Below are 22,314 nucleotides of genomic sequence, written 5' to 3'. Positions count from 1 at the left end.
AAACTTCTTAGCCTTTCAAGCTTTATTTGTCTCTATAATTTCATAACATTTTGATTGGTCCAGAACTTAACAGCATTGCTGGAAACGGGCACATTTTCCAGGTTCTCATCTTCCTTTTCAAATGCCTGTACATTTGGTCCCGTCAGCCTGCCAGAGACCAAACAGCCAGCCAGGAGGCATCCGTGTATTTCTTTATTACTAACATTCTTCTAGCCTGTATCTTGATCGACTGTTCATTCATCCTGTAGTCTTATTCAGTAGATATTTAGTGATGAGTATCACCGAATATTATGCATACTCCGTCCACTCTGTAAATCCAAGGGAACTGGAAAAAAATTTACAACATAATGCAAAGATAAGACATGAAAGACCAGCTTCAATATGAGAAATTACAAGTGCAAACTGTGGTAGAGAATGTGGAATTCTGAGAACAGAAAGATTATTTCCAGCATGAGGCTGAGAGAAGGGCCATTAAGGAATCCAGGAATTCACATGAATGGCTACTGGGAAAAGGTGTGCATCCCATATGGAAACATTTTATGTGAAAAGACACAGAATAGGAAACATTACCGTGAAAACAGCAGGCAAAATACCTTGATCAGAAAATGGAGTTTAGTGGAGGAATAAAGGAAGAAGAGAAAGTCAGCTAGAATCAAAGTATAAGAGGCCTTGAAATCATGGCCAAGATGTTCAAGTTCTGTCCTGTCAAAAAATATTTGGCACAGAAGAGTCCCTTGTATAAAGAGCTATGTTTTAGAAAAATTAATTTGGCAATAGGTTAAAGGACAGACTAAAGAAAATGACATGTATTTAGAAACTTATGTAATAGTTAAAGCATGATAAAAATTAGGAAAAAGCAAACAACAACCGAAAGACAAAAGCCTGAGGGCAGTTGTAAAAAAAAAATCTAAGACCCCTTATAAAAAGCACTGTGACTCTTCAAATCATTACGAGCATAGCCTAAACCTCTTCAAAGCCTGCCATTCGAACTATTAAAATTGGATGATACCAAGCTACCATGCAAGCATTTTAATTCCATATTCCCCCACACATACAGCTCTGTGTTGCTTTCTTAGGCAGAAAATCTGCCAAGTTCACTTTGGTATTGTTCTTGACACCTAGATAAAATACTGAAGGAACTCGGGCTACATTTTTTAGTTTAAAAAAAAAAAATAAATGAATTTGATAACCTCATCTATCTATCCAAATGGATATTTTATGACTGCCCACGAAAGGAATGCTTGGTCTTTTGACTGTCCTCCTGTAGACCTCACCTCTCTGCCTCTGTGTTTTTGCTTGTATTGCTTCCCATGTCTGGAATGGTGACCTGTTTTTTATCTACTATAAGATGTTTAAGGAAATTGTATCTGAAAGTCTACTTTTTCTGGCCAGTTATAAGCTATTATTCTTTATTACTTAAAGGAGAGGTGCTACAATCTAGCAATTATTGATTGTCCTAATATTAAGCTGTACTACTTGCCAAACTCAATGCTACCTTCCCAGAGAACAAGGCTGTGTAGCCTACTTTCATGCATTCCTAATTTCTATCACTGTGTAGGCACTTAATAAGCATCAAGTGACACTTTTGATTGATTGGTCATCTCTCCACTTCACTTTGCTCCTTTAATAACAGTGTCAGGTTGTGAGATAAACTGCTCATTTTAGAAAGAGGTTAATGATGTTATACTCCTAGGATGAGTATGAGGACCAATTTTCCATGCATTCTATTAATGATGCCCAGAAGAGGTGAATAATAAGTGGCAAAATACATTGTTGAGGATGAGGAGTTATGTAGGTTAGCCACTGCTAGAGAGGAGTCTAACTGTCTACTGAAAAGTAATTAGGAAACCTAATGGCAGAGCCAACTGAACATGAACAAAAGCAAGAAAGCATTCATGGGAAGAAATCATTGACTTATATGTGCTCCTGGACTTACAATAAGCTATGGTTGCTTGGAAAATAATTTTTTAAAATTATCACATAAGAGAAATGAAAGAATTATGTAAAAATACATAAAACTGGATTGTATAGTTTAAGAGGTTTTTTTTAATTAAATTCCTCTGAAAAGATAGCAAAAATTGCAATTATCCATTCCAGGACACTGTAAGGAATGGAAAGCAAGATATGACACAAAGGGAGAGTTTCAAAGAGAGAACTTAGCTAGGATATCAAGAAGCAACACTTACCCAAAACTGTGGGGACCTCAGATCTAGCTCTTTGAATTAAAATTTTATGAAACATGCTGTGCAGGTGCTTGAGCTGCTTAAATAAGCCTTTTCATGAAACATGTATTCAATAAATACACCAATTTCTTTTCTGAAATGGGATGACTGTTTGTACCAAGGTCAGAGAAAAATCCTTATAAAATAAAATCAAACATGGGAGTTTTCTGGCACTGATAAATATCATCTCCTCTTTACAAATACTAATTATAAATTGATTGGGCCCTCCTTTATAATATAAATCATTCTTGGGATGTTTGATTTCATTTGTCACAGGAGTATTTGGGTAAATGATTTTTTTAAAGATTTTATTTATTTGAAAGAGCTTGAAAGAGAGAGAGAGCACAAGCACAGGGGAGGGGCAGAAGGAGAGGGAGAAACAGGCTCCTGGCGAAGGCAGGAGTCTGACATGGGGGCTGGGTCCCAGGGCCCTGAGATCATGACCTGAGCCAAAGGCAGACGCTTAACAGACTGAGCCACCCAGGCCCCCAGTAAATGTTTTTTTTAAAAAGATTTATCCATTTATTTTAGAAAGAGAGAGAGCATGAGTGGGAAGGGGAGAGGGAGAGAGAATCTCAAGCAGGTTTCATGCTCAGTGCTGAGCCCTGATGAGGGGCTTGATCTCAGGACCCTAAGATCACGACCTGAACCAAATCCTAAAGTCTGATGTTTAATAGACAGCACCACCCAGGTGCCCCTAGGATAAATTATTTTAATATAAATTCCAGCAAACATTTACTAAATCCCAGTATATGTTAGTATGAAATTCATGAAAAGATGAATAATACAGTCTCTACCATTATAAAGAGCACCATCTAGCAAAAGGGCTGAGGAATGGAAGACCAATTTGAAAACAACTAGTTTCAATACACTGTTTGCAGACATCAGGAACAGCATAGTAGACTGAGAAGTAGACACTAATAGAGTAGGAAAAAAGCCAGGAAGGTATAACCCGGAGGCCAACTGAAGAGTGTATGTCAACAACCAGGAGAGATGAACTGTTAACTGACTCTAGTAAATCTGGCTGGAATGAAGACTGTGAATTGCCCTGTGAGTTTAGCAATGTGGGGAAGACATTGTTCAAATTTTCAAGACTGGTTTTGGTGGGGTTGAGCATGTGAAAAGCTAATTAGAATATGTTTAAGTAGAATAGAAGGAAACCAATTAAACAGTGAACAGACTGTCCTCAACTCTTTCAAGGAGTTTTGCTACAAATGTGTCAGAGAAACATAGTAGTACAGAGAGAGGAAGTGGTATGAAGTTTTCTTTAAGATAGGAGAAACAACAGTGTCTTTTATGCAGATAGAAGCGACCCCACGGAGAGGGAGGATTAATAATGCAAGAATCAGAGGGAATATTCTTGAAGGTGACATGAGAGAAAATGGGAGTTAGTATATAAGAGGAGGAATTGTCTTTAAGGCAAAATATATGGGTTACAGATACTACTAAGAGGGTTGATAAGATGGTGTCTGTGGAAGGTTTCTGCTCTTTGCTTCAATTTTTCTGAGCGAAATGGAAAACTGGATTATTAACTGAGACTTAGCATGAGGAAGAAGGGTGATGAAAGTTTGTAGAAAGGTGAGAACGTGAAATAGTCTTCTTGCAAATCTAGGAGATTGAGTGAGAGAAGAGATTGCTGTGTTACATTAGGGCTTACTTGAGAAATGTGGTCATGAATTTAAAGTGGAGCAGAGAGAGTTGTTTTATGTTTTTCTCCATTTGCATTCACTTGCCCATGTGCCGGTGTAGAAATGATGGAAGCTTGAATTCAACCGGAGCTGCAGTTATTTTTTTGTCCTGTAACTAAGAAGGTAGAGAGCAACGGGGAATTGGAGATGTGTCCCTGAGAGGGACTCTAATGACTAGCCATGGAATTAAAACTGGATAATGAGAGGGAAATGATATCAGGGAAGTAGGGATTATGAAATTGAGGTATAGTCAGAGACTGGAGGTTCTGGTAATTTGGAAAGGTTGTCTGAGGGGCTTAAGGGGGTCTGAGCTAGAAAGATAAGAGGCATCGATCAGAGAGAGATATGCATGACATTGGGGTTGTGGACAGTTTGTAGCTAATTATGACAAAATCTATGTACATGGTAGTAATTTCAGTAAGTAAAGGGCATCATAGCAGGAGGGGAGTTCAAAGAACCTAGAGGCCACAAGGTAGAAAGAAACACGTGCATTGCTAGAAATCAGAACAAAAATATTGTCAGAGAGTGTTAGTGAACCAGGAAATGAAAATAATGAAGATTTGAAAGGGAGTGATTTATTAATCAATAGATGGCTAACAATAAGTAGTAATGGGGATGTGACTAGCTGACTTGAGCTTCAGGGCTGCTAGAGGTGGATGAAGGGAGAATGGGGTCAAAGTGACAATGGGAGGGAAGACGATTGCACGACTGCCCCACCTCCACCCAGTGGAGCCAGGACTGTGGGGAACGGATCAGCCACCACATGAGAGAGGCAAAGAGGAAACCGTGTCCTTAGAGAAAAGCTCTGTTTCTACTGAACAATCAGGTGAGAAACATATTCAAAGAAGAGATTAAGGATACGGAGGATTTTGCTGATGTCCAGTTTTTATTTTCAAAAATTCATTGGGACATTACACAGCTGAGTCTGCCTTCATATATGCAGTACCTTGCCTTGCTTAGGCTTGGCAATACATCTATTTGTTTGTTTGTGTGGGGGTTTTTTGCTGAGATTTTTGTGTGTTGAATGAGTCACTCCTGTTCTTGTTTCAAATTGAATATAAGAAAACAGGAAACAAAGATGAAAACTTAGTTTACCGCAAACTTGATTTAGTCTTACTACTCAAGCCTTCTTAACTGTGAAATACGGCTGTAACGTTTAATATATGCTGATCGTTTTTGATAAAAAGTTCAGTAGTAACAAAAACAAGGAGAGATTAATTCCTTCTAAACATATTGAATAAATCAGTAAAATGCTGCTCAATATATTTTTGCTTTTCCTCTCTGAATTCTCAAGCAATATCTAAGGTAAACTTAACAAATGGTAAAGACGCTGCAATTAAGGGGTGTCTGGGTGGCTCGGTTGTTAAGCATCTGCCTTCGGCTCCAGTCTTGATCCCAGAGTCCTTGTCAGGGCTCTCTGCTCAGCCGGGGAGCCTGCTTCTCCCTCTCCCTCTGCTTGCCTCCCTGCCTACTTATGCCCTCGCTCTGTCAAATAAATAAATAAAATCTTTTTTTAAAAAAGACACTGCAGCTAAGAGTAATAGGATAAAGGTTTCCCATCTAAGGAAAAGAGAACTGCTAGGTTCTAAGAAGTGAATGAATTGGAGGGCCAATGTTACCCAGGGCTGTGACCCGGGATGTGCTCACCCAGGAATGACTTTCTGCCACCTGTAGAGCCCCAAACAGCAACCCTAGGCTTGCGATTGTCAGAATCAGAGAATTCATTATGGCATTCATACTTCAGGTCCTTGTGTCCTGAATTCTAGTGATAATAACTGTTACAGACTATGAGAAGTTATAGTTTTCAAAGTCATCTTATCTAATATCTCATTCAGTTTACACTCTGTGAAAGGACTGTTTTATAGGGGAGAGTAAAACTCCAACAAGTTAAGTGACTTGCCCAAAGTTGCTCTCACTTAATAGGGAAGCTGGAAGCAAACTGTCTGATTCCAGGTCAGTGTTTTTCCCACTCATCTCAGCGTTGTGATCTTTAAGCAGCTTCTTCTGGTTAGTAGAGAAAAGCTGGCTTGGTTTCCCTTGAGATCCCAGGACTCTACCTACACAACAACCAGACCAGCTCTGTCTTTACATATTCAGCTTCTGGCTTCTGATTCTGTTTGAAGGAAGGGATCTGTTGGTAATAAGCATTTGAAAATCACCATGTTAATGCATGTTATTCCTATGGCATCAAGTAATTTTGATTCTAGCTACTGTCAGATATTCCAGGTAAGGCAGGGAAAGTTTTTCCTTCCCTACCTGGGGAAGTGCCTGGGTGTTGCCCTTCTAGGTTTGAAGGGTACAAATAAGATCAGTATTAGTTAAGTGGCCTATACTTTGGTTGTATATTTGTGTGAGACTAGCCACTTATCATGTCATTCCAGAAAAGAAAAAGAAAAGGGGCTGGTGGGGTGTGGGGCGGGGGGGGAGCAAGAAGAAAGAGTCTGTTTTGTCATGGCACTAGTTTAGCATTGTAATAATTAAAGCTTCTCTTAACTGACTAGCTAAACTATGACTTAGAATATACACTATTTACCCTATAATTAGGACACTAGCTTACTGGAACAAAAACATTACTACTCTTTGATTCCCACTGGAGGGGGTTTTACAGCTGTATAATTATATTCAGAGACATAAGAAAGAAATTACTGATTTTTAGGAAGAGGATAGAAGGTTAAAATTTTATGATACTGAAAAGTATAAGTGAGTGTGAGTGGAATCAATCTATAAAATATAAGGAATTTACCTTTGGGGGGCTTTGTTTACAAAAGTTTTCTTTAAAAATCATTATAGGGGCACCTGGGTGGCTCCGTTGGTTAAGTGTCTGCCTTGGACTCTTGTCATGAACCAGGGGTCCTCGGATGGAGTCCCGTGTCAGGGTCCCTGCTCAGCGGGGAGCCTGCTTCTCCCTCTCCTTGCTGCTCCCTCTGCTTGTGCTTGCTTGGGTCATGGTCGCAGGGTCCTGGGATCGAGCCCCGCATCGGGCTCTCTGCTCAGTGGGGAGCCTGCTTCTTCCTCTCTCTCTGCCTGCCTCTCTGCCTACTTGTGATCTCTCTCTGTCAAATAAATAAATAAAATCTTTAAAAAAAAAATCATTATATAAGTGAATGTGATTTGGGCAGAAATATTAAATTATTTAACAAAATATCCTAATCTCTTAAGTACACTGAATATAGAACTAAGTTATATGAGACCCCTTTCATAATTCAGAACATATACTACTTGTATTCCTTTATTATTTTTTAAAATTTACATCAACATTTTTATCGTCATTAATGGCTAATATTTGTTGGGTATTTACTACGTGCCACGCAAAGGGCTGAATGTTTGGCATGCATCATTTCACATAATTTGCACCACACATTGTGGCGCAGGTAACACCATTACAACCATTTTTCAGACTGAAGCCCTGAGAGGCCCTGCCCAGAGTCATGCACCTGGCAAGTGAAGGGAGTGAGACTTTTACTGTGGTTGGTGTGAACTTGTATTCCTTTTAAAATTCTTCTTACTTTTCCTAAGTACTCTCTAATGGTTGCCTGTCCCTAATTTAAGCCCCTAATCCTGTATATCAAAGATAGATACATAGGCTTAAAGAAATAAATGGTATTCCATTATCATATTAGTGCTAAAAAGTATCAAGAATTAGAATGGGATTAGCAGTATCATTTCTATGGTATTTAAGTAGTTGTTTAGTGTCCCAGCCTCAGCAATCAGACAACAAAAAGAAAAGGCATCCAGATCAGCAGGGAAGAAGTCAAACTTCCACTATGTGCAGATGACATGATACTTTATGTAGAAAACCCAAAAGCCTCCACCAAAAAATTGCTAGACCTGATTTATGAATTCAGTAAAGTCACAGGATACAAAATCAGTGTGCAAAAATCTGTTGCATTTCTTCATACCAATAATGAAGCAGCAGAAAGAAAAATCAAGGACTCAATCCCATTTAAAATTGTACCAAAAACCATAAGATCCCAGGAATAAACCTAACCAAAAGGTAATGGGTCTATACTCTGAAAACTACAGAACACTTACGGAAGAAATTGAGGAAGACACAAAGAAATGGAAAAATATTCCATGCTCATAATTAATAAATATTGTTAAAATGTCTATACACCCAAAGCAATCTACACATTTAATGCAATCCCTAACAAAATACCACCAGCATTTTCCACTAGAGCTAGAACAGTCCTAAAATTCATACGGAACCACAAAAGACTCCAAACAGCCAAAGCAATCTTGAAAAAGAAAAGCAAAGCTGGAGATATCACGATTTCAATCTTCAAGCTATATTACAAAGCTGTGGTGATCAAGGCAATACTGGCACAAAAACAGAGACATAGATGAGTGGAACAGAAAAGAAACCCAGAAATGGACACACAACTATATGGTCAACTAATCTTTGACAAAGCAGAAAAAAATATCTGATTGAAAAAAGATGGTCTCTTCAACAAATGTTGCTGGGAAAATGGGACAGCAACATGCGAAAGAATGAAACTAGACCACTTCTTACACCACACACAAAAATAAATTCAAAATGGATGAAAGACCTAAATGTGAAACAAGAAACCATCAAAATCCTAGATTAAAACACAGGCAACAGCCTCTTTGACATGAGCCATAGCAAATTCTTGCTAGATACATCTCTGGAGGCAAGGGAAACAAAGGCAAAAATGAATTACTGGGACTTCATCAAGATTAAAGATTCTGCACAGCAAAGGAAAAAAAATCAACAAAATTAAAAGGCAGCCTTCAGAGTGGGGGAAAATATTTGCGAATGACATATCTGATAAAGGATTAGTATCCAAAATCTATAAAGAATTTATCAAATGCAACATCAAAAAATAATAATAATAATAATCCAGTTCAGAAATGGGCAAAAGATATGAATAGTCATTTTTCCAAAGAAGACATACAGATGACTAACAGACACATGAAAAGATGTTCAACATCACTCATCATCAGAGACATATGAATCAAAACTATGGTGAGCTATCACCTCACACCTATCAGAATGGCTAAAGTGAACAACAGATGTTGGCGAAGATGTGGAGAAAGGAGAACCCTCTTACAGTGTTGGTGGAATGCAAGCTGGTACAGCCACTCTGGAAAACAGTATGGAAGTTCCTCAAAAAGTTAAAAATAGAACTCTCCTATGACCCAACAATTACACTACTATTTATCCAAAGAATACAAAAATATTGATCCAAAGGGGTATTTATAGCAGCATTATCAACAATAGCCAAATTATGGAAAGAGCCCAAATGATCTACTGATGAATGGGTAAAAAGATGTGGTACACCCACACAAAACATAAGCGCGCGCGCGCACACACACACACACACACACACACGAATGTTACCCAGCCATGAAAAAGAATAAAATGTTGCCATTTGCAATGATGTGGACAGAGCTACAGTGTATTATGTTAAGAGAAATAAGTCACTCAGAGAAAGACAAATACCATATGATTTCACTCATAAGTGGAATTTAAGAAACAAAACAGATAAACATAGGGAAAGGAAGGGAAAAAAGAGATGGAGGCAAAGCATAAAAGACTCTTAACTATAGAGAAGAAACTGAGGGTTGCTGGAGGGGAGGTATGTGGGCAGATGTGCTAAATGGGTGATGGGCATGAAGGTGGATACTTGTGATGAGCACTAGGGATTATATGTAAGTGCTGAATAAATTCTTCTGAAACCAATATTGCTCTGCATGTTAGCTAACTAAAATATAAATAAATACTTGAAACAACAGCATAAAAAGGAAATATGGAAAGTGCCACATACAAAAAAAATAGTTGTTTAGTATTTCAGTCCCACTAATAGAAAATAAGCTAATTCAATGTAAGAGGATGAATTTGGAACACCTCAGGTTATAATTATGTTTTTACATAATATATAGTTTACATAATAAAATTCTATTTTATTAGTATACATAATGATATCTTAAATAAAATTATTAAAGAATCACAGAATGATAGAGAATTATAAAAATTAAGTGTTAAACACTGAGAAGTCTAGCCTCATCTCACTTGAGGCAGAAACCTTTTCCTTCAACATCTAACCTTTGTTTCTACACTTGGTGTCTGTAGAGGCTCATTACTTCACCATTTTGGACAGCTCTAGATATTTTAGACGTTCCACTATATTAAGCTGAAGTCTATCTTTCCCTGTAATTCTGCTGATTCTTACTAATTCTTCCATGACAGTCCCTCAGATATTAGAAGCCAGATTCCTATCCTTGCTAGGTTCAACCTCCTCAGCTCCTCGAACTACTTCTCAAATGGTATCTTGGCTAGGTATCTTAACTCTGGTTATCGCTAGTTTTTTATCCCTCTTGAATCAGTCATGTGCACATCAATGAGTCAAGTATTAGTTAAGCAGTGTCCTCAATATTACTTAGCACTTGCTGTAAAAAATAATGTAGATCTGATATAATAAACAACAGAAGAGGGTACAGGATTTAGAAATAATTGATAGATAGATGTTAAGTATAAGAGAGAGCTAAAAGAAGGAAAATCAGCCAAAGGCTAGTATATATAGAAAGTCAAGTATAAGGTGATGAAGATCTGGACTGAGTAGCAATGGAAATGAAACAGAATGGACAAGTATATGGGATGTTTCAAAGTAAACATCAACAAGATTTAGAAAATTGGGTAAATTGCATGAATAAAGGAAAGGAGATTGAAACCATAATTCAGGCTTCTAAGCCTAAGTGACTGATAAAAATGTTAGAGCTATTTTCTAAGACTGTGGAAGGGAGCACCAGTTTGGGAGTAAAAGGCAGATAATAATGATTTTGCTTGAGTTTGGAGCAAAATTAGGATAAGCATTTAGAAAGTCTCTCTTAGAGATACAGAAATATGGAACTAGAAGCTTATATATATGAGATAAAGGCAGGAGACCATCAGATTTGAGATGACAGTTATAGTCCGAGAAACGATTAGTCTGATAGAGAGACCAAGGAGAATAAGAACAAAAGACCTGGGACTAAGCATTGAGTAGTCACATAAGTTGATATGGTTCCTGCCGGAAATCACAGAGTAGTAGAAGAGAAGCAAATCTTAGTACAAGTCACATTTAAGAGATACTGGTTAGGAGCGCCTGGGTGGCTCAGTGGGTTAAAGCCTGGTGCCTTCAGCTCAGGTCATGATCCCAGGGTCCTGGGATCAAGCCCCACATCAGTCTCTCTGCTCAGCAGGGAGCCTGCTTCCCTTCCTCTCTCTCTCTGCCTGCCTCTCTGCCTGCTTGTGATCTCTGTCAAATAAATAAATAAAATCTTAAAGAAAAAAAAAAAGACACTGGTTAGCTGGTGTCCTGGGAATGTTGACTAGATGAACAGTAACAGTGATAATAGGAAAGTCAATTTGAATTCTAAAACACCCTATTATGTTGGCCCTGAATTCTACATGCTACATTTTTTAATCCTCAGGATTTCTGAAGCACACTCAATGTTGAAAAAAGAAAAATGTACTAATTTTGGCTGTCACCACTAAATATTCTTTTTACAAGTAAATACTTATTTAGTTATCTTAAGTATTAGAAATAATTAACACAGTATAAGAATAGGTGGACTTACGTTTTTTATTGCAGTGGGGTAGTCTGTAAACATGAGATTCATGAGACACAAATATGCAGATATAAAGAAACCAGTCATGTGAATGATTTGTCTACATAAGACTTACACCCAGATATACCCAGATGATTGATGACTCATGGTATTTTGTGGAATACTAAACTTTGTTGGTAATCCCGTTTTTTTACAATTGTATGTAATTATATGCTTGTGATTAAGAGTACAAAATTCCAAAGGCTCATAGAAAATGTACATTTGAGTATTTCAGGTGTTATCATTTTAGAAGACTTTTTCTTTAAATATTGCATTTCTGATTTTTCAAAAGTAGCCCTTTGATTGTGTGTGTATGTGTGTGTGTGTGTCTGTCCGTCTGTCTGTGTGTAGGGTGGGGGAGGTGGCTGTCCATTGATACAAATGCCTTGCTTTCATTATCCTGGGGATGGGAGAAAGTTTACATGCTACCATATAAGGTTGTCATCAAAATGATCTTCCTGAATTATTTTGTGTGTGTGTATGTGTATGTACAGCCACAATTCCTTCAGGAGACACCTACCAAGGCAAATGCAGGTTTCCAGTGTTGATTTTAGCATGGGCACAGAACCCGTTTTACAAAGAGGAGAAACAACAACCAGCATTGGGAGGATAAAACCAGAGCTCTACAAACAGAAATCAGTTGACTCTGAGGGCAACAGGCAAGAAGATATCAAAACTTGTGGGAAACTTAACTTCACCCTCCAGTATGACTATGAAAACGAACTTCTAGTTGTTAAAATTATCAAAGCCTTAGATCTCCCTGCTAAAGACTTCACAGGCACTTCTGACCCTTATGTGAAGATGTATCTTCTTCCAGATAGGAAAAAGAAATTTCAGACCCGTGTGCACAGAAAGACTTTAAATCCTCTATTTGATGAAACGTTTCAATTTCCCGTAGCATATGATCAACTAAGCAACCGAAAACTACATTTCAGTGTGTATGATTTTGACAGATTTTCTAGACATGACATGATTGGGGAAGTGATTCTTGATAATTTGTTTGAAGTCTCTGATCTCTCCAGGGAAGCCACAGTTTGGAAAGATATTCATTGCGCTACTACGGTAAGTAATAATTCCCCCAATATATTGGTTTTTATTTGACCTGCAGTGGTACATAAAACTAATTATCACCCAGCTTCTTGGAGTAAGTTTACAAATTATAGAATTTATATGCTAAGAACCTGCAAAGGTAGGCTTTGATTACATACATAAAATAATTTAGGCACCTAACACAATATTAGTAATTATGTAAATAAAATATAGCTCTTTAGGTTACCAAAAATAGTAGTTGTTTCCTCTTAAAAAATGTTTATTTGTGGGGCACCTGGGTGGCTCGGTGGGTTAATCCTCTGCCTTCAGTTCAGGTCATGATCCCAGGGTCCTAGGATCGAGCCCTGCATCGGGCTCTCTGCTCAGCAAGGAGTCTGCTTCCCTCTCTCTCTGCCTGCTTCTCTGCCTACTTATGATCTCTCTCTGTCAAATAAATAAGTAAAATTAAAAAAAATATATTTATTTGTAACCTGTCTCCTCATAGTTAATACTTTCATTATTTAAGAAAATTTTGTTCCTCAGATCAAACCTAAAAAATATTTTGATGCTGTTTTGAAAAGCCCTTGTTTAAATTTAAAACAGCCCATTCCTACAGAGGCTTTCATGCACTAGATATGATTACAGAATCTGAAATGTTGAATGATCATAAGTGACTGTTTGTTTATATTGGGATTTTTCATTTACATTATAAAATGCTTTCTCTGAATATAAAATAATAACTTTAGTAATGAAAATTGGGAAAACAGTAAAAAAAAATACGAAATTAAAATACTCTATAGTGCTACCAATTATGTGTAATATTATGACATATTGTTTTCTAAATTTTTTCTATACATGTTTTAAAATTATTGAGATCAAACTAAGTTTAAAAATTCCCACACTGGTTTTCTTTCATGCTACATTTGTTTTAGTGCATGATGTTTAAATGTATGATCTATTTACCTAGCCATTCTCTTATTGTTGGACATTTGAGTTATGCATAAATTCGTTATGCTAAAAATTATTGTGTTCTTTATTCCATAAATCTTTATTTGAGATTATCTGTCTAGGACAGAATTATGGAATTGGAACTAGAGAACTGGTTGCTTAGGTTAGATTGCAGAATTGTTTGGATTTGTTTTTGTTTTGTTTTGTTTTTTTAAGAGGGAGGCAGATCATGAGCTGGGGTTGGGGGGCAAAGGGAGAGGGAGAAAGAGAAACTTAAACAGGCTCCATACTCGGCACAGAGACCAACATGGGGCTTGCTCTCATGACCCTGCTCTCATGACCCTGAGATCATAACCTGAGCAGAAATCAAGAGGGGGACACGGCCAATTGAGCCACCCAGGCATCCCTGATTTCTTGATTTTTCAATGGAGTCATTTAATTTTTTAATTTTTTTTATTATTATGTTAGTCACCATACAGTACATCATTAGCTTTTGATGTAGTGTTCCATGATTCATTGTTTGCATATAACACCCAATGTTCATTACAACATGTACCCTCCTTCATACCCATCCCCCGACTCTCCTCCCCTCTAAAACCCTCAGCTTGATTCCCGGAGTCCATAATCTCTCATGGTTCATCTCCCCCTCTGGTCCACCCTGCCCATCATTTAATTTTTTTACCACCAGATTGTCTTTATGTATTTGCCATCTTTTGTCCAAATTTTACCAAAATTTATAATCTTAAAATGTAGCAGGGTTTTTTTTTTTTTTTTTAAGATTTTATTTATATATTTGAGAGAGAGAGTGAGAGAGAGCCTGAGAGGGGAGAAGATCAGAGGGAGAAGCTGATTTCCCGCAGAGCTGGGAGCTGGATGCCAGACTTGATCCAGGGACTCCAGGATCCTGACCTGAGGCAAAGGAAGTGGCCTAACCAACTGAACCACCCAGGCACCCAAAATGTAACAGTTTTTAATAGAGATAAGGGATTATTTTAAAAATAAGAAAATTATATTTTAATTCAAAGTAATTCCTTTTTATTTTTCCCCCATCAGTGTTTTACTAATTAAAATCAGTATTTGGGGGTCATTCTATTTTCACTATAATTATTATATGGATAAGGTAACTTAAAATTTTATACTTCCAATTTGTTGCATTGCATCATCATAACATTTTCAATTGTTAGGTTTTTATTTTTGGTTTCCAAAATTTATAGGGAACGAAGAAATTTTCAAACTGGATCAGATTTCAAAGGTACATTGGGGCTGTTTTGATTTCACGGTGTTTTTCACCTTATAACTTATATTCCTACAGGGAAAAAATGGGGAGGGGTGATTTTTATGTTTTAAAAAGTATGACATTTCTGGAATTCTACAAATACAGATAATTATTAATTAATTGTTAGGTTATTTCTCTCTTGATTCCCCAATCTTGTATTATTACTTCTTTTATTCATCCAGCAAATATTTGCTAAGTGCCTACTATGGGTTTGGTATGTTCTAAGTAATAGGTATGAAACATGTTCTTGAGCCTATGTGGGAAATCTAGGATAACTTCCCCAACTCAAAGTTCATAGTAATCTTTTTTTTTTTTTTAAAGATTTTATTTATTTATTTGACAGACTGAGATCACAAGTAGGCAGAGAGGCAGGCAGAGAGAGAGGAAGCAGGATCCCTGCGGAGCAGAGCACCCGATGCGGGGCTTGATCCTAGGACCCTGAGATGGTGACCTGAGCCAAAGGCAGAGGCTTAACCCACTGAGCCACCCAGGCGCCCCAAGTTCATAGTAATCTTAATCACATCTGCAAAGTCCCTTTTGCTTTGTAGGTAACATAGTCACAGATTCTGGAACTTAGGATGTGTTTATCTTTGGGGTGTCTTTATTCTGAGTACAACTTCTATAGACATTTTTATTTCAATATTCTGGTTGCAAAAAGCAGTAGGTAGATAATAAAATATATTATTAAATTGTTCTAGCCAAATGATATTTCTCTGTAACTGGAACATTGAGCCATTGTTCTAGATACTGTTTATGGCTTTTCTGTTAGGAAGATAGTAATGAAACCTAAATTTCTTGACTATGATGCCAAAGCTCACAATATACACTAGCATCATCTTTATGGATAGTGTTATGTTTAAGTAAATCTTCTCTTCAGCTTTTGAAAAATCATTAAACAATTTTATATTTCAGATTAATAAAGTAAAATAATATAGGTTGAAGTTTGCTTAAGAAACTATCTTTACTTACACATTTTAACTTTAAATAATTTCATACAGAAATACAGTTTCCTACAGAGAGGGAGAAAGAAAGGAAAGAAATAAAAAGAAATTAAAAATAAATTAAAAAATAAAAAGTCATACACCTTCACTTATCCAAGTTTTATAGAAACCTGCAAAGGTGATTCAGCTATGTGAATACAGATTTAAAAGAATTTATGTAACAGACAAAACATATTTGAATTAAAGTATTAGTTCTTTTTATATCAGGAGACACTAATGACAAATACACATAAATAACTAGTTAAACATAGATTTTAAGCCATTCTTATAAAGTTCTTATTTGAAATAATCATGTGCAATTTTTTTAAAAGAGGACCTTTATATACTGCAAACCTCCAACTCAAAAATTCTAAAATTTAGTCAAAAAATTTGGTCATCAACTTGAAATAGTCAGTCTATCTTTAATGTTTAATGAATCTCATTAATATCATTAAGTCCTGCTTTACTATCATATCGATATAAATGCCATGGCTTCTTGTTACTTCTTCAGGCCAATGATATAATTATTAAAAATAGAACTCTATGGAATTCAGAGTTGCTGCTTTTTTGTGATTATTGTTTTTAATTATCTTGTGTCTCATTCCAGCAAATTTTTAACATAGAGTCTCTGTCACAGTTTTTTTCCCCTATGTATCCAAAGTCCTGTTCAAGGCCTTATTCAAAAAAATCTTCCTAGGCCAGTTCATTAAATGAAATTGATTTTTTTTTTCTCCATCACTGGATTCAAATAACTTCAATTTGACTATATAAGTGCTTATTGAGAACTTTCTACGTACAAAGCTTATACTTTGTTCTAAAGTGGAAATAAAGACTAGTAAAATACAAGTTTTGGTCAAGAACTTTAGCCTGATAGAAGAAACAAGTAAAGAAGTATATGCTAATATATAAACAACATTATATAATATCTTCCTGATAATCTCCACAAATGTGGTCTTGTTCACACACACACACACACATTTGCTCTCAATCTCTCATACAGATTATGTCTAATATGAATATATTATAAATGATCACCATATGAGGATGACAGAATTCTGAAAAAAGGAGATGTTTCTTGAAGAAAAAACAGCATGAGGGAAAAGAAAGAAAGCAAGTTCTAGAACGTTTTCAGGGGGAAAACAGTAGGCTGTGAGTACAGGAATATGAGATGAAGAAGGAACTAAAGGGAACCAAAAGTAGAATGTTCTATTTAAACTACATATAATCAGTAAGCCCTTTATTGCTATAGAGGTTTATATTTACTTTGTTTTTATAAAAAGAGTATAAACTATTGGAGCTGTTACCTTCTATGGTATCATATGTACACTGGGTAGGAATAGGGGCTTCTGAAAAGTTAGGGGCCAGGTAGGAGTCTAACATGGCAGTTTAGGTAAGATGAAATAAAGACTGGCTGAGGCTGGTAGCAATGGATATGGAAAGAAGCTAACATTTGCAATGGAAAGTGCCATCTGTGACATGTATTTAAACATTTTCCAAGTAGATGTCTTATATCATCCCCTTGCCTCTAAGCTGAAAGACAGAAATCATCTTGTATCTCTCTTGTATTCTTTACAGTGTATATGAGCACTTCATAACTAATCAGTAAATACTTGTTGAAAAAATTAATGTAGCAAATTTTTATGGATGGTCAAGTGTAAGAATGTATGTAAGCATAAATCTACCACTACCAGAAGGAAAAAACAATGCAATCTTGTACCCTGTTGTTTACAAATTTATAAATTAGCTCTATTTGTTAACACCACTTTCTGTAACAAAAAATTAAAAATTTATTCAGTGTGTGGCATAAATTCATATGCAAAATAAAGCAGGAATATTTTATTGTCAGAAATCCTATCAGGTTAAAACAAAGTCACACATTTTATATTTATAATTTCATTACTAATTATTTCTATACAGAAGGATTAATATTTTTATCAGGAATTAGCAAGGTTTTTTTTGTTTTTGTTTTTGTTTTTTAAAGATTTTATTTATTTATTTGTCAGAGGGAGAGAGAGCGAGCACGGGCAGACAGAGTGGCAGGCAGAGTGGCAGGCAGAGGCAGAGGGAGAAGCAGGCTCCCTGCCGAGCAAGGAGCCCAATGTGGGACTCGATCCCATGCCACTGGGATCATGACCTGAGCCAAAGGCAACCGCTTAACCAACTGAGCCACCCAGGCGTCCCTAGCAAGGTTTTTAAAATTTAAGATTGGGAGTAAAAAGGAAGGTTAAGGAATAAGGAAATGAAAAGGTATGTCTTTATTCTTTGCAAAAAATTAATTTTTACTTTAAGGATCATCCCACTATATACCAGAAATGTGGCAAGCCAGTCACTGCTTGCACTAGTATAGAAATAACTCCCAATATAGGGAAAATTGCATTGAAGAACAATGTGTACACTATGCCACTTTTTGACAATAAGAAAGAAATATATATTTATATGTTTATATATATTAGTAAAGCCTATTTAAGGACACACAAGAAACTAACAGTAGTTACTATTGGCAAAAATGATAGAAACTAGATGAATGTAGAAAAGGAATAATTTGCAACATATTGCTTTATATACATTAATTTTTAAGCTATGTAAGTATATTTTTCAAATTCTTAATTAACTTTTTTCAAGAAGTCACTCATTATAAAGACTTATGTATTTTGAATATTTAAATGCAGTGATCTCATGCACACTCAAGAAGCCACTGAAAGTATAGGTGGTTAAAGAAAAGCTTTTCTGTTTTTGAATAAAACTACCTCTATTTTACATATTTATTCACTCATCTAATCAGTGAACATTTTTTTTCAGCACCAGTGACGTTCTAGACACTTAGGAATTCTCACAGGAAAAGAGAGTATATACACATAACCACACTGACCTGGTTTACAGCTATAAAGTACTTGAATCTATTATCTTTTAACTAAGGATCTGTCAAGTTTGAAAGAGTAGACCTTGACATGCCAAATACAAAGAAACTATTGTGTTCATTGTACCAATCAGAGTACCGAATGTACTAGCTGAGCTTGAGTTTGAAATAACGTATTTTAATACCCAGTACCAAAGTAGCTTTAAATGTTTAAAAAAATTTTTTTTAATTTGCTTTCTTGTTTCTCGTGATATATTTTTAATTTTTCCAATGAACATCCTGGATCTATTCCAGGATCAAAATAATACTATTTTTTTTTGTTTTGTTCTTTTGCATTTAGCTATCAATTCTCTTTTAAAATTTGTTAACTCTGGAATAATTTGTTATCCAATAACATTTTAAGGAGTGGCAAAATTCCAACTTCATTCTAAAGAAAAAAGTGTGGTGGAAGGCAAGGCACTAGAGAGTAAACTTTTTGTTCAGCGGCCATCTAGCTCAATCTTTGGGTTGAAGCAAGAAATATTACAGTCATAGGCCTGCAGATTGGGGGACAATGAACCCATATCATGATGCTCCTTGTTAGGTATTCCTAATTTTCTCTTTCATCTCTGCACTAAACCTGATTCTGGAGTGTCAAAGATACCACATCTGCTAATAATGGACCACCATTAACTGACTATTAACTCAAATGATGCAAATAAATTCTATGACCTACCTATAAGGTCTTTTAGTCATTTTGCAAGAATTTATAGCATGTACCTATGTAGCAATATAAAATCAAATTAAAATTAAGTTCAAAATAATAGAGACTATCATAAACTATCCAAAGATTATGCAGCTTCTCAAAGTGTGGTTTTTTTTCTTGGCTTCAGCTCCTGCTTAACTCAAGCAGACTGTTAAGGGACTTTGTCTCCACAAAATAAACAAACAAACAAACAACTAAATTACTAGTAGTTGCCAGAGGGGAAGGGTGTGGAGGGAAGGGCAAATGGGGGAAAAGGGGGGGAAAAATAAGGAACTTTGTCTCATAAATATTTGGTATTTAATAAATCACCATAGTTTTTTATATTATTTTGAAAGTTAAATCTCATCTATGTACATTTAGAGAACAGGGCTTCAGTGTTCCATGTGTTTTGACTGCCTTTGTATTTCACATGAGAGATTGATGGCAAATTAGTTTTAAAATAGCCCACAACAATTAAATTAGCCCTTTATTATCAGGTCAAGTAGTAGATTCCTCTAATACTGGTTACAGCATTATGTTTCACAAAACAAAAAAAAAAGTTAATGCCTATCTAAAACTTAAATTGTTTTAGTCTTAATTCAACACTGAAGCCACACTTTTTAGAGAATTGTTGGGTAAGCACAGTAAGGTATTCTGAGTCACTGAAAAATAGTCAAAAATTGATACCTAACCATATTTTAGTCATAATATTTGGGGTTGTTCAAAAAGGAAGATTTTTTTTTTTTTGCCTAAATTCATTGCATCCACATAATTTCCAATTTAAATTCCTACCTTGCTTGACTTGTAAAGATTATAATGCCATCTAACTTCTCTATCACCCTGAGGTCTCTCCCTCTCCCTGCTTCCCCTTTGCCTCCCTCATCCCTGCTCATCTGCTACCCTCTCCCCATCTGGCTACTGTTGGCAGCCCTGCAGCCTAATCACTGAGAACTTAGGCTCTGGGACAAACCAACAAGCTTTGCCTCCCTGCCGTATCACTTCTCTCTGTGGCTTTGAGCAAGTTAGAAAATGTCTCTGAACCTTAATTACCTTATCTGTAAAACAGGGATGATGAGAAGGCAAACCCATAGTTTGTTGAATAGAGTAAATAAGATAAATGCTAAGGAGAGCCAGGCATTCATCAATGCTTACTGTATGTTAGCTGTCAAGAAGTATTACAGAATGCTGTCATCAGGAGATGGTTTCGGTTGTTGTTGATGTGGCTTACATATTAAACAGGAATAAAGACCTTGGTGTTAAAAAATGGTTATGTCCTATTATTATGGTAGGAGATAGTTTTAGGTGGTATGTTTTTCTATGTAGGGTGAAAGGTTTTGTGCAAGAGTTTATTTAAATCTTATTAGTTACTATATACTGTGATTCAGTGAGTATATAATTTTTTTATGAAGTATATACTCATAATGTCACGCTGTATGCCCCTCATCTGCAACCTAACCTAACTCTTCCTTTTACACCAGGCACTCTTCCTCTTTGTTCCTTTCCCAATCTCTACGTGTGCTTATTAAGTGCATCTTATCACACTTTGGGAGCTAAAGATGCTAGTATGCTCCGTGTGTCCCTTCAGGTTCACTCTCTACCATCCTCCTTGCTATCTGGTACCTCAGTTATGTCCACAGACACTGTTCTCGGAATTCTGGCAAGAGATGTTAGGGCAGGAGGAGAATGTCATTTGGGTAAGGATTCTCTCATCTTTCTCTGAGAGATTGTCTCAGGCTCACAATGTCCTTCACCTGAGGGCATATTTCCTCTCAAAGCAGCCTTTTCTCTTCACCACTTTTTCCTTCTGAGTCCAGGTAGCTGTCCCCCTACCCTTGTCCTTTCAGACCCAGGGGTCATCACAACCTCCCCTGTTACCAGTGTCCAGTGCTGTACTCTCTTTTGTGGCTTCCCTACCTCTGCTCACATCTCTGTAGATAGTCCATTCATTAAGCCCTCTGGAATTAGTCTAGTTTGTGTGTGCCATCTCTTTCCTCCTGGATCTCTGAATGACAACCTAAAGGGAAAAAAAGAACAACAAAAAATTCCTGATTGCAAATGATTTAATTTCTTATAACCTTCTTGGACTTTGCCATGTGTCTGATACATTCTATGTGTTCACTACCTTTAGTCCTTTAAAAGCTTGATTGTAAGACAAAGCAGCCACAGAAAGTGAGAAAATGCCTAAAATCCTCTAATCTTTATATACAGAGAATTTCAAAGGAACTCCTTAAAATGGAATTTCACATTTCATCACAATTGAAAAGGTCAGAATTTCCACCTCTTAAAAATCAAGATTTCAGGCAGGAATATTAGATCATTTATTTAGGGTCATCTGGAAAAGTCTATGTTAATATTATAGGTTTCAAACATGCTTATGTGGCCAATTTCTTACTTAAAAAATTTCAAAATAGAAACACTCATAAAACACTATGCATATCCCTGGTTTTTAAGTAAAATGTACTGAATAATTTAACCTTTTCTTAAGGTTATAACCGTTAGTTAGCATAATAAATAATAAATTTAAAAAGCAGATTTTTATTTCTGTCCATCGCTCTTCTGTTACAATATTTCCTCTCCAAATGCTTCTTGAATTCCTCTCCAATTTGTGCTTTTAGGTTTCTAATAAAATACCTAAGTTGGGAGAATTATATACAGATAAAATCAATACATTTAAATATTGGCCTGTGATCTTTTTCTCAGAGTTAAATGCATGAGACTTGTAATAGGTCAGAAGTCTTTTCATATTAATTTTTAAATTCTAGAGAATGTTTGGAGTAGGGTTTCAAGAACACACATGTCCAGATCATGTGCTCATATTGTTTTAGAATTGTTAGAGTGTTCAAATGTTGTCCTTTAATATTATAGCTTAGAAAATGAAGTCTTGGAATGTTTAAAAAAAAAAATCACTTATGCACACCCAGCTGATTAACAGAAGATCCAGAACTAGATTTTAAATCTTTAACTCTTAGTTCAGTGTTCCTT

The 22,314-nt window shown here is 36.2% G+C and overlaps 1 protein-coding gene across 1 annotated transcript in view; it reads left to right on the top strand.

Annotated features, from left to right (window-relative positions):
• Positions 1-22,314, top strand: part of SYT10 (synaptotagmin 10) — a 71,405-nt gene that overhangs the window by 27,681 nt on the left and 21,410 nt on the right. The window contains exon 3 of the mRNA XM_032855340.1: positions 12,013-12,580. Within this exon, the coding sequence (XP_032711231.1) occupies positions 12,013-12,580 (568 nt within the window). The remainder of the gene's footprint in view (positions 1-12,012; positions 12,581-22,314) is intronic.

Source organism: Lontra canadensis, unplaced genomic scaffold (genome assembly GCF_010015895.1).
Source record: "Lontra canadensis isolate GAN:19392208 unplaced genomic scaffold, GSC_riverotter_1.0 scaffold9, whole genome shotgun sequence".
Lineage (NCBI taxonomy): Eukaryota > Metazoa > Chordata > Mammalia > Carnivora > Mustelidae > Lontra > Lontra canadensis.
The sequence above is the reverse complement of the archived record's forward strand: the minus strand, read 5'-3'. Positions and strand labels throughout refer to the sequence as shown.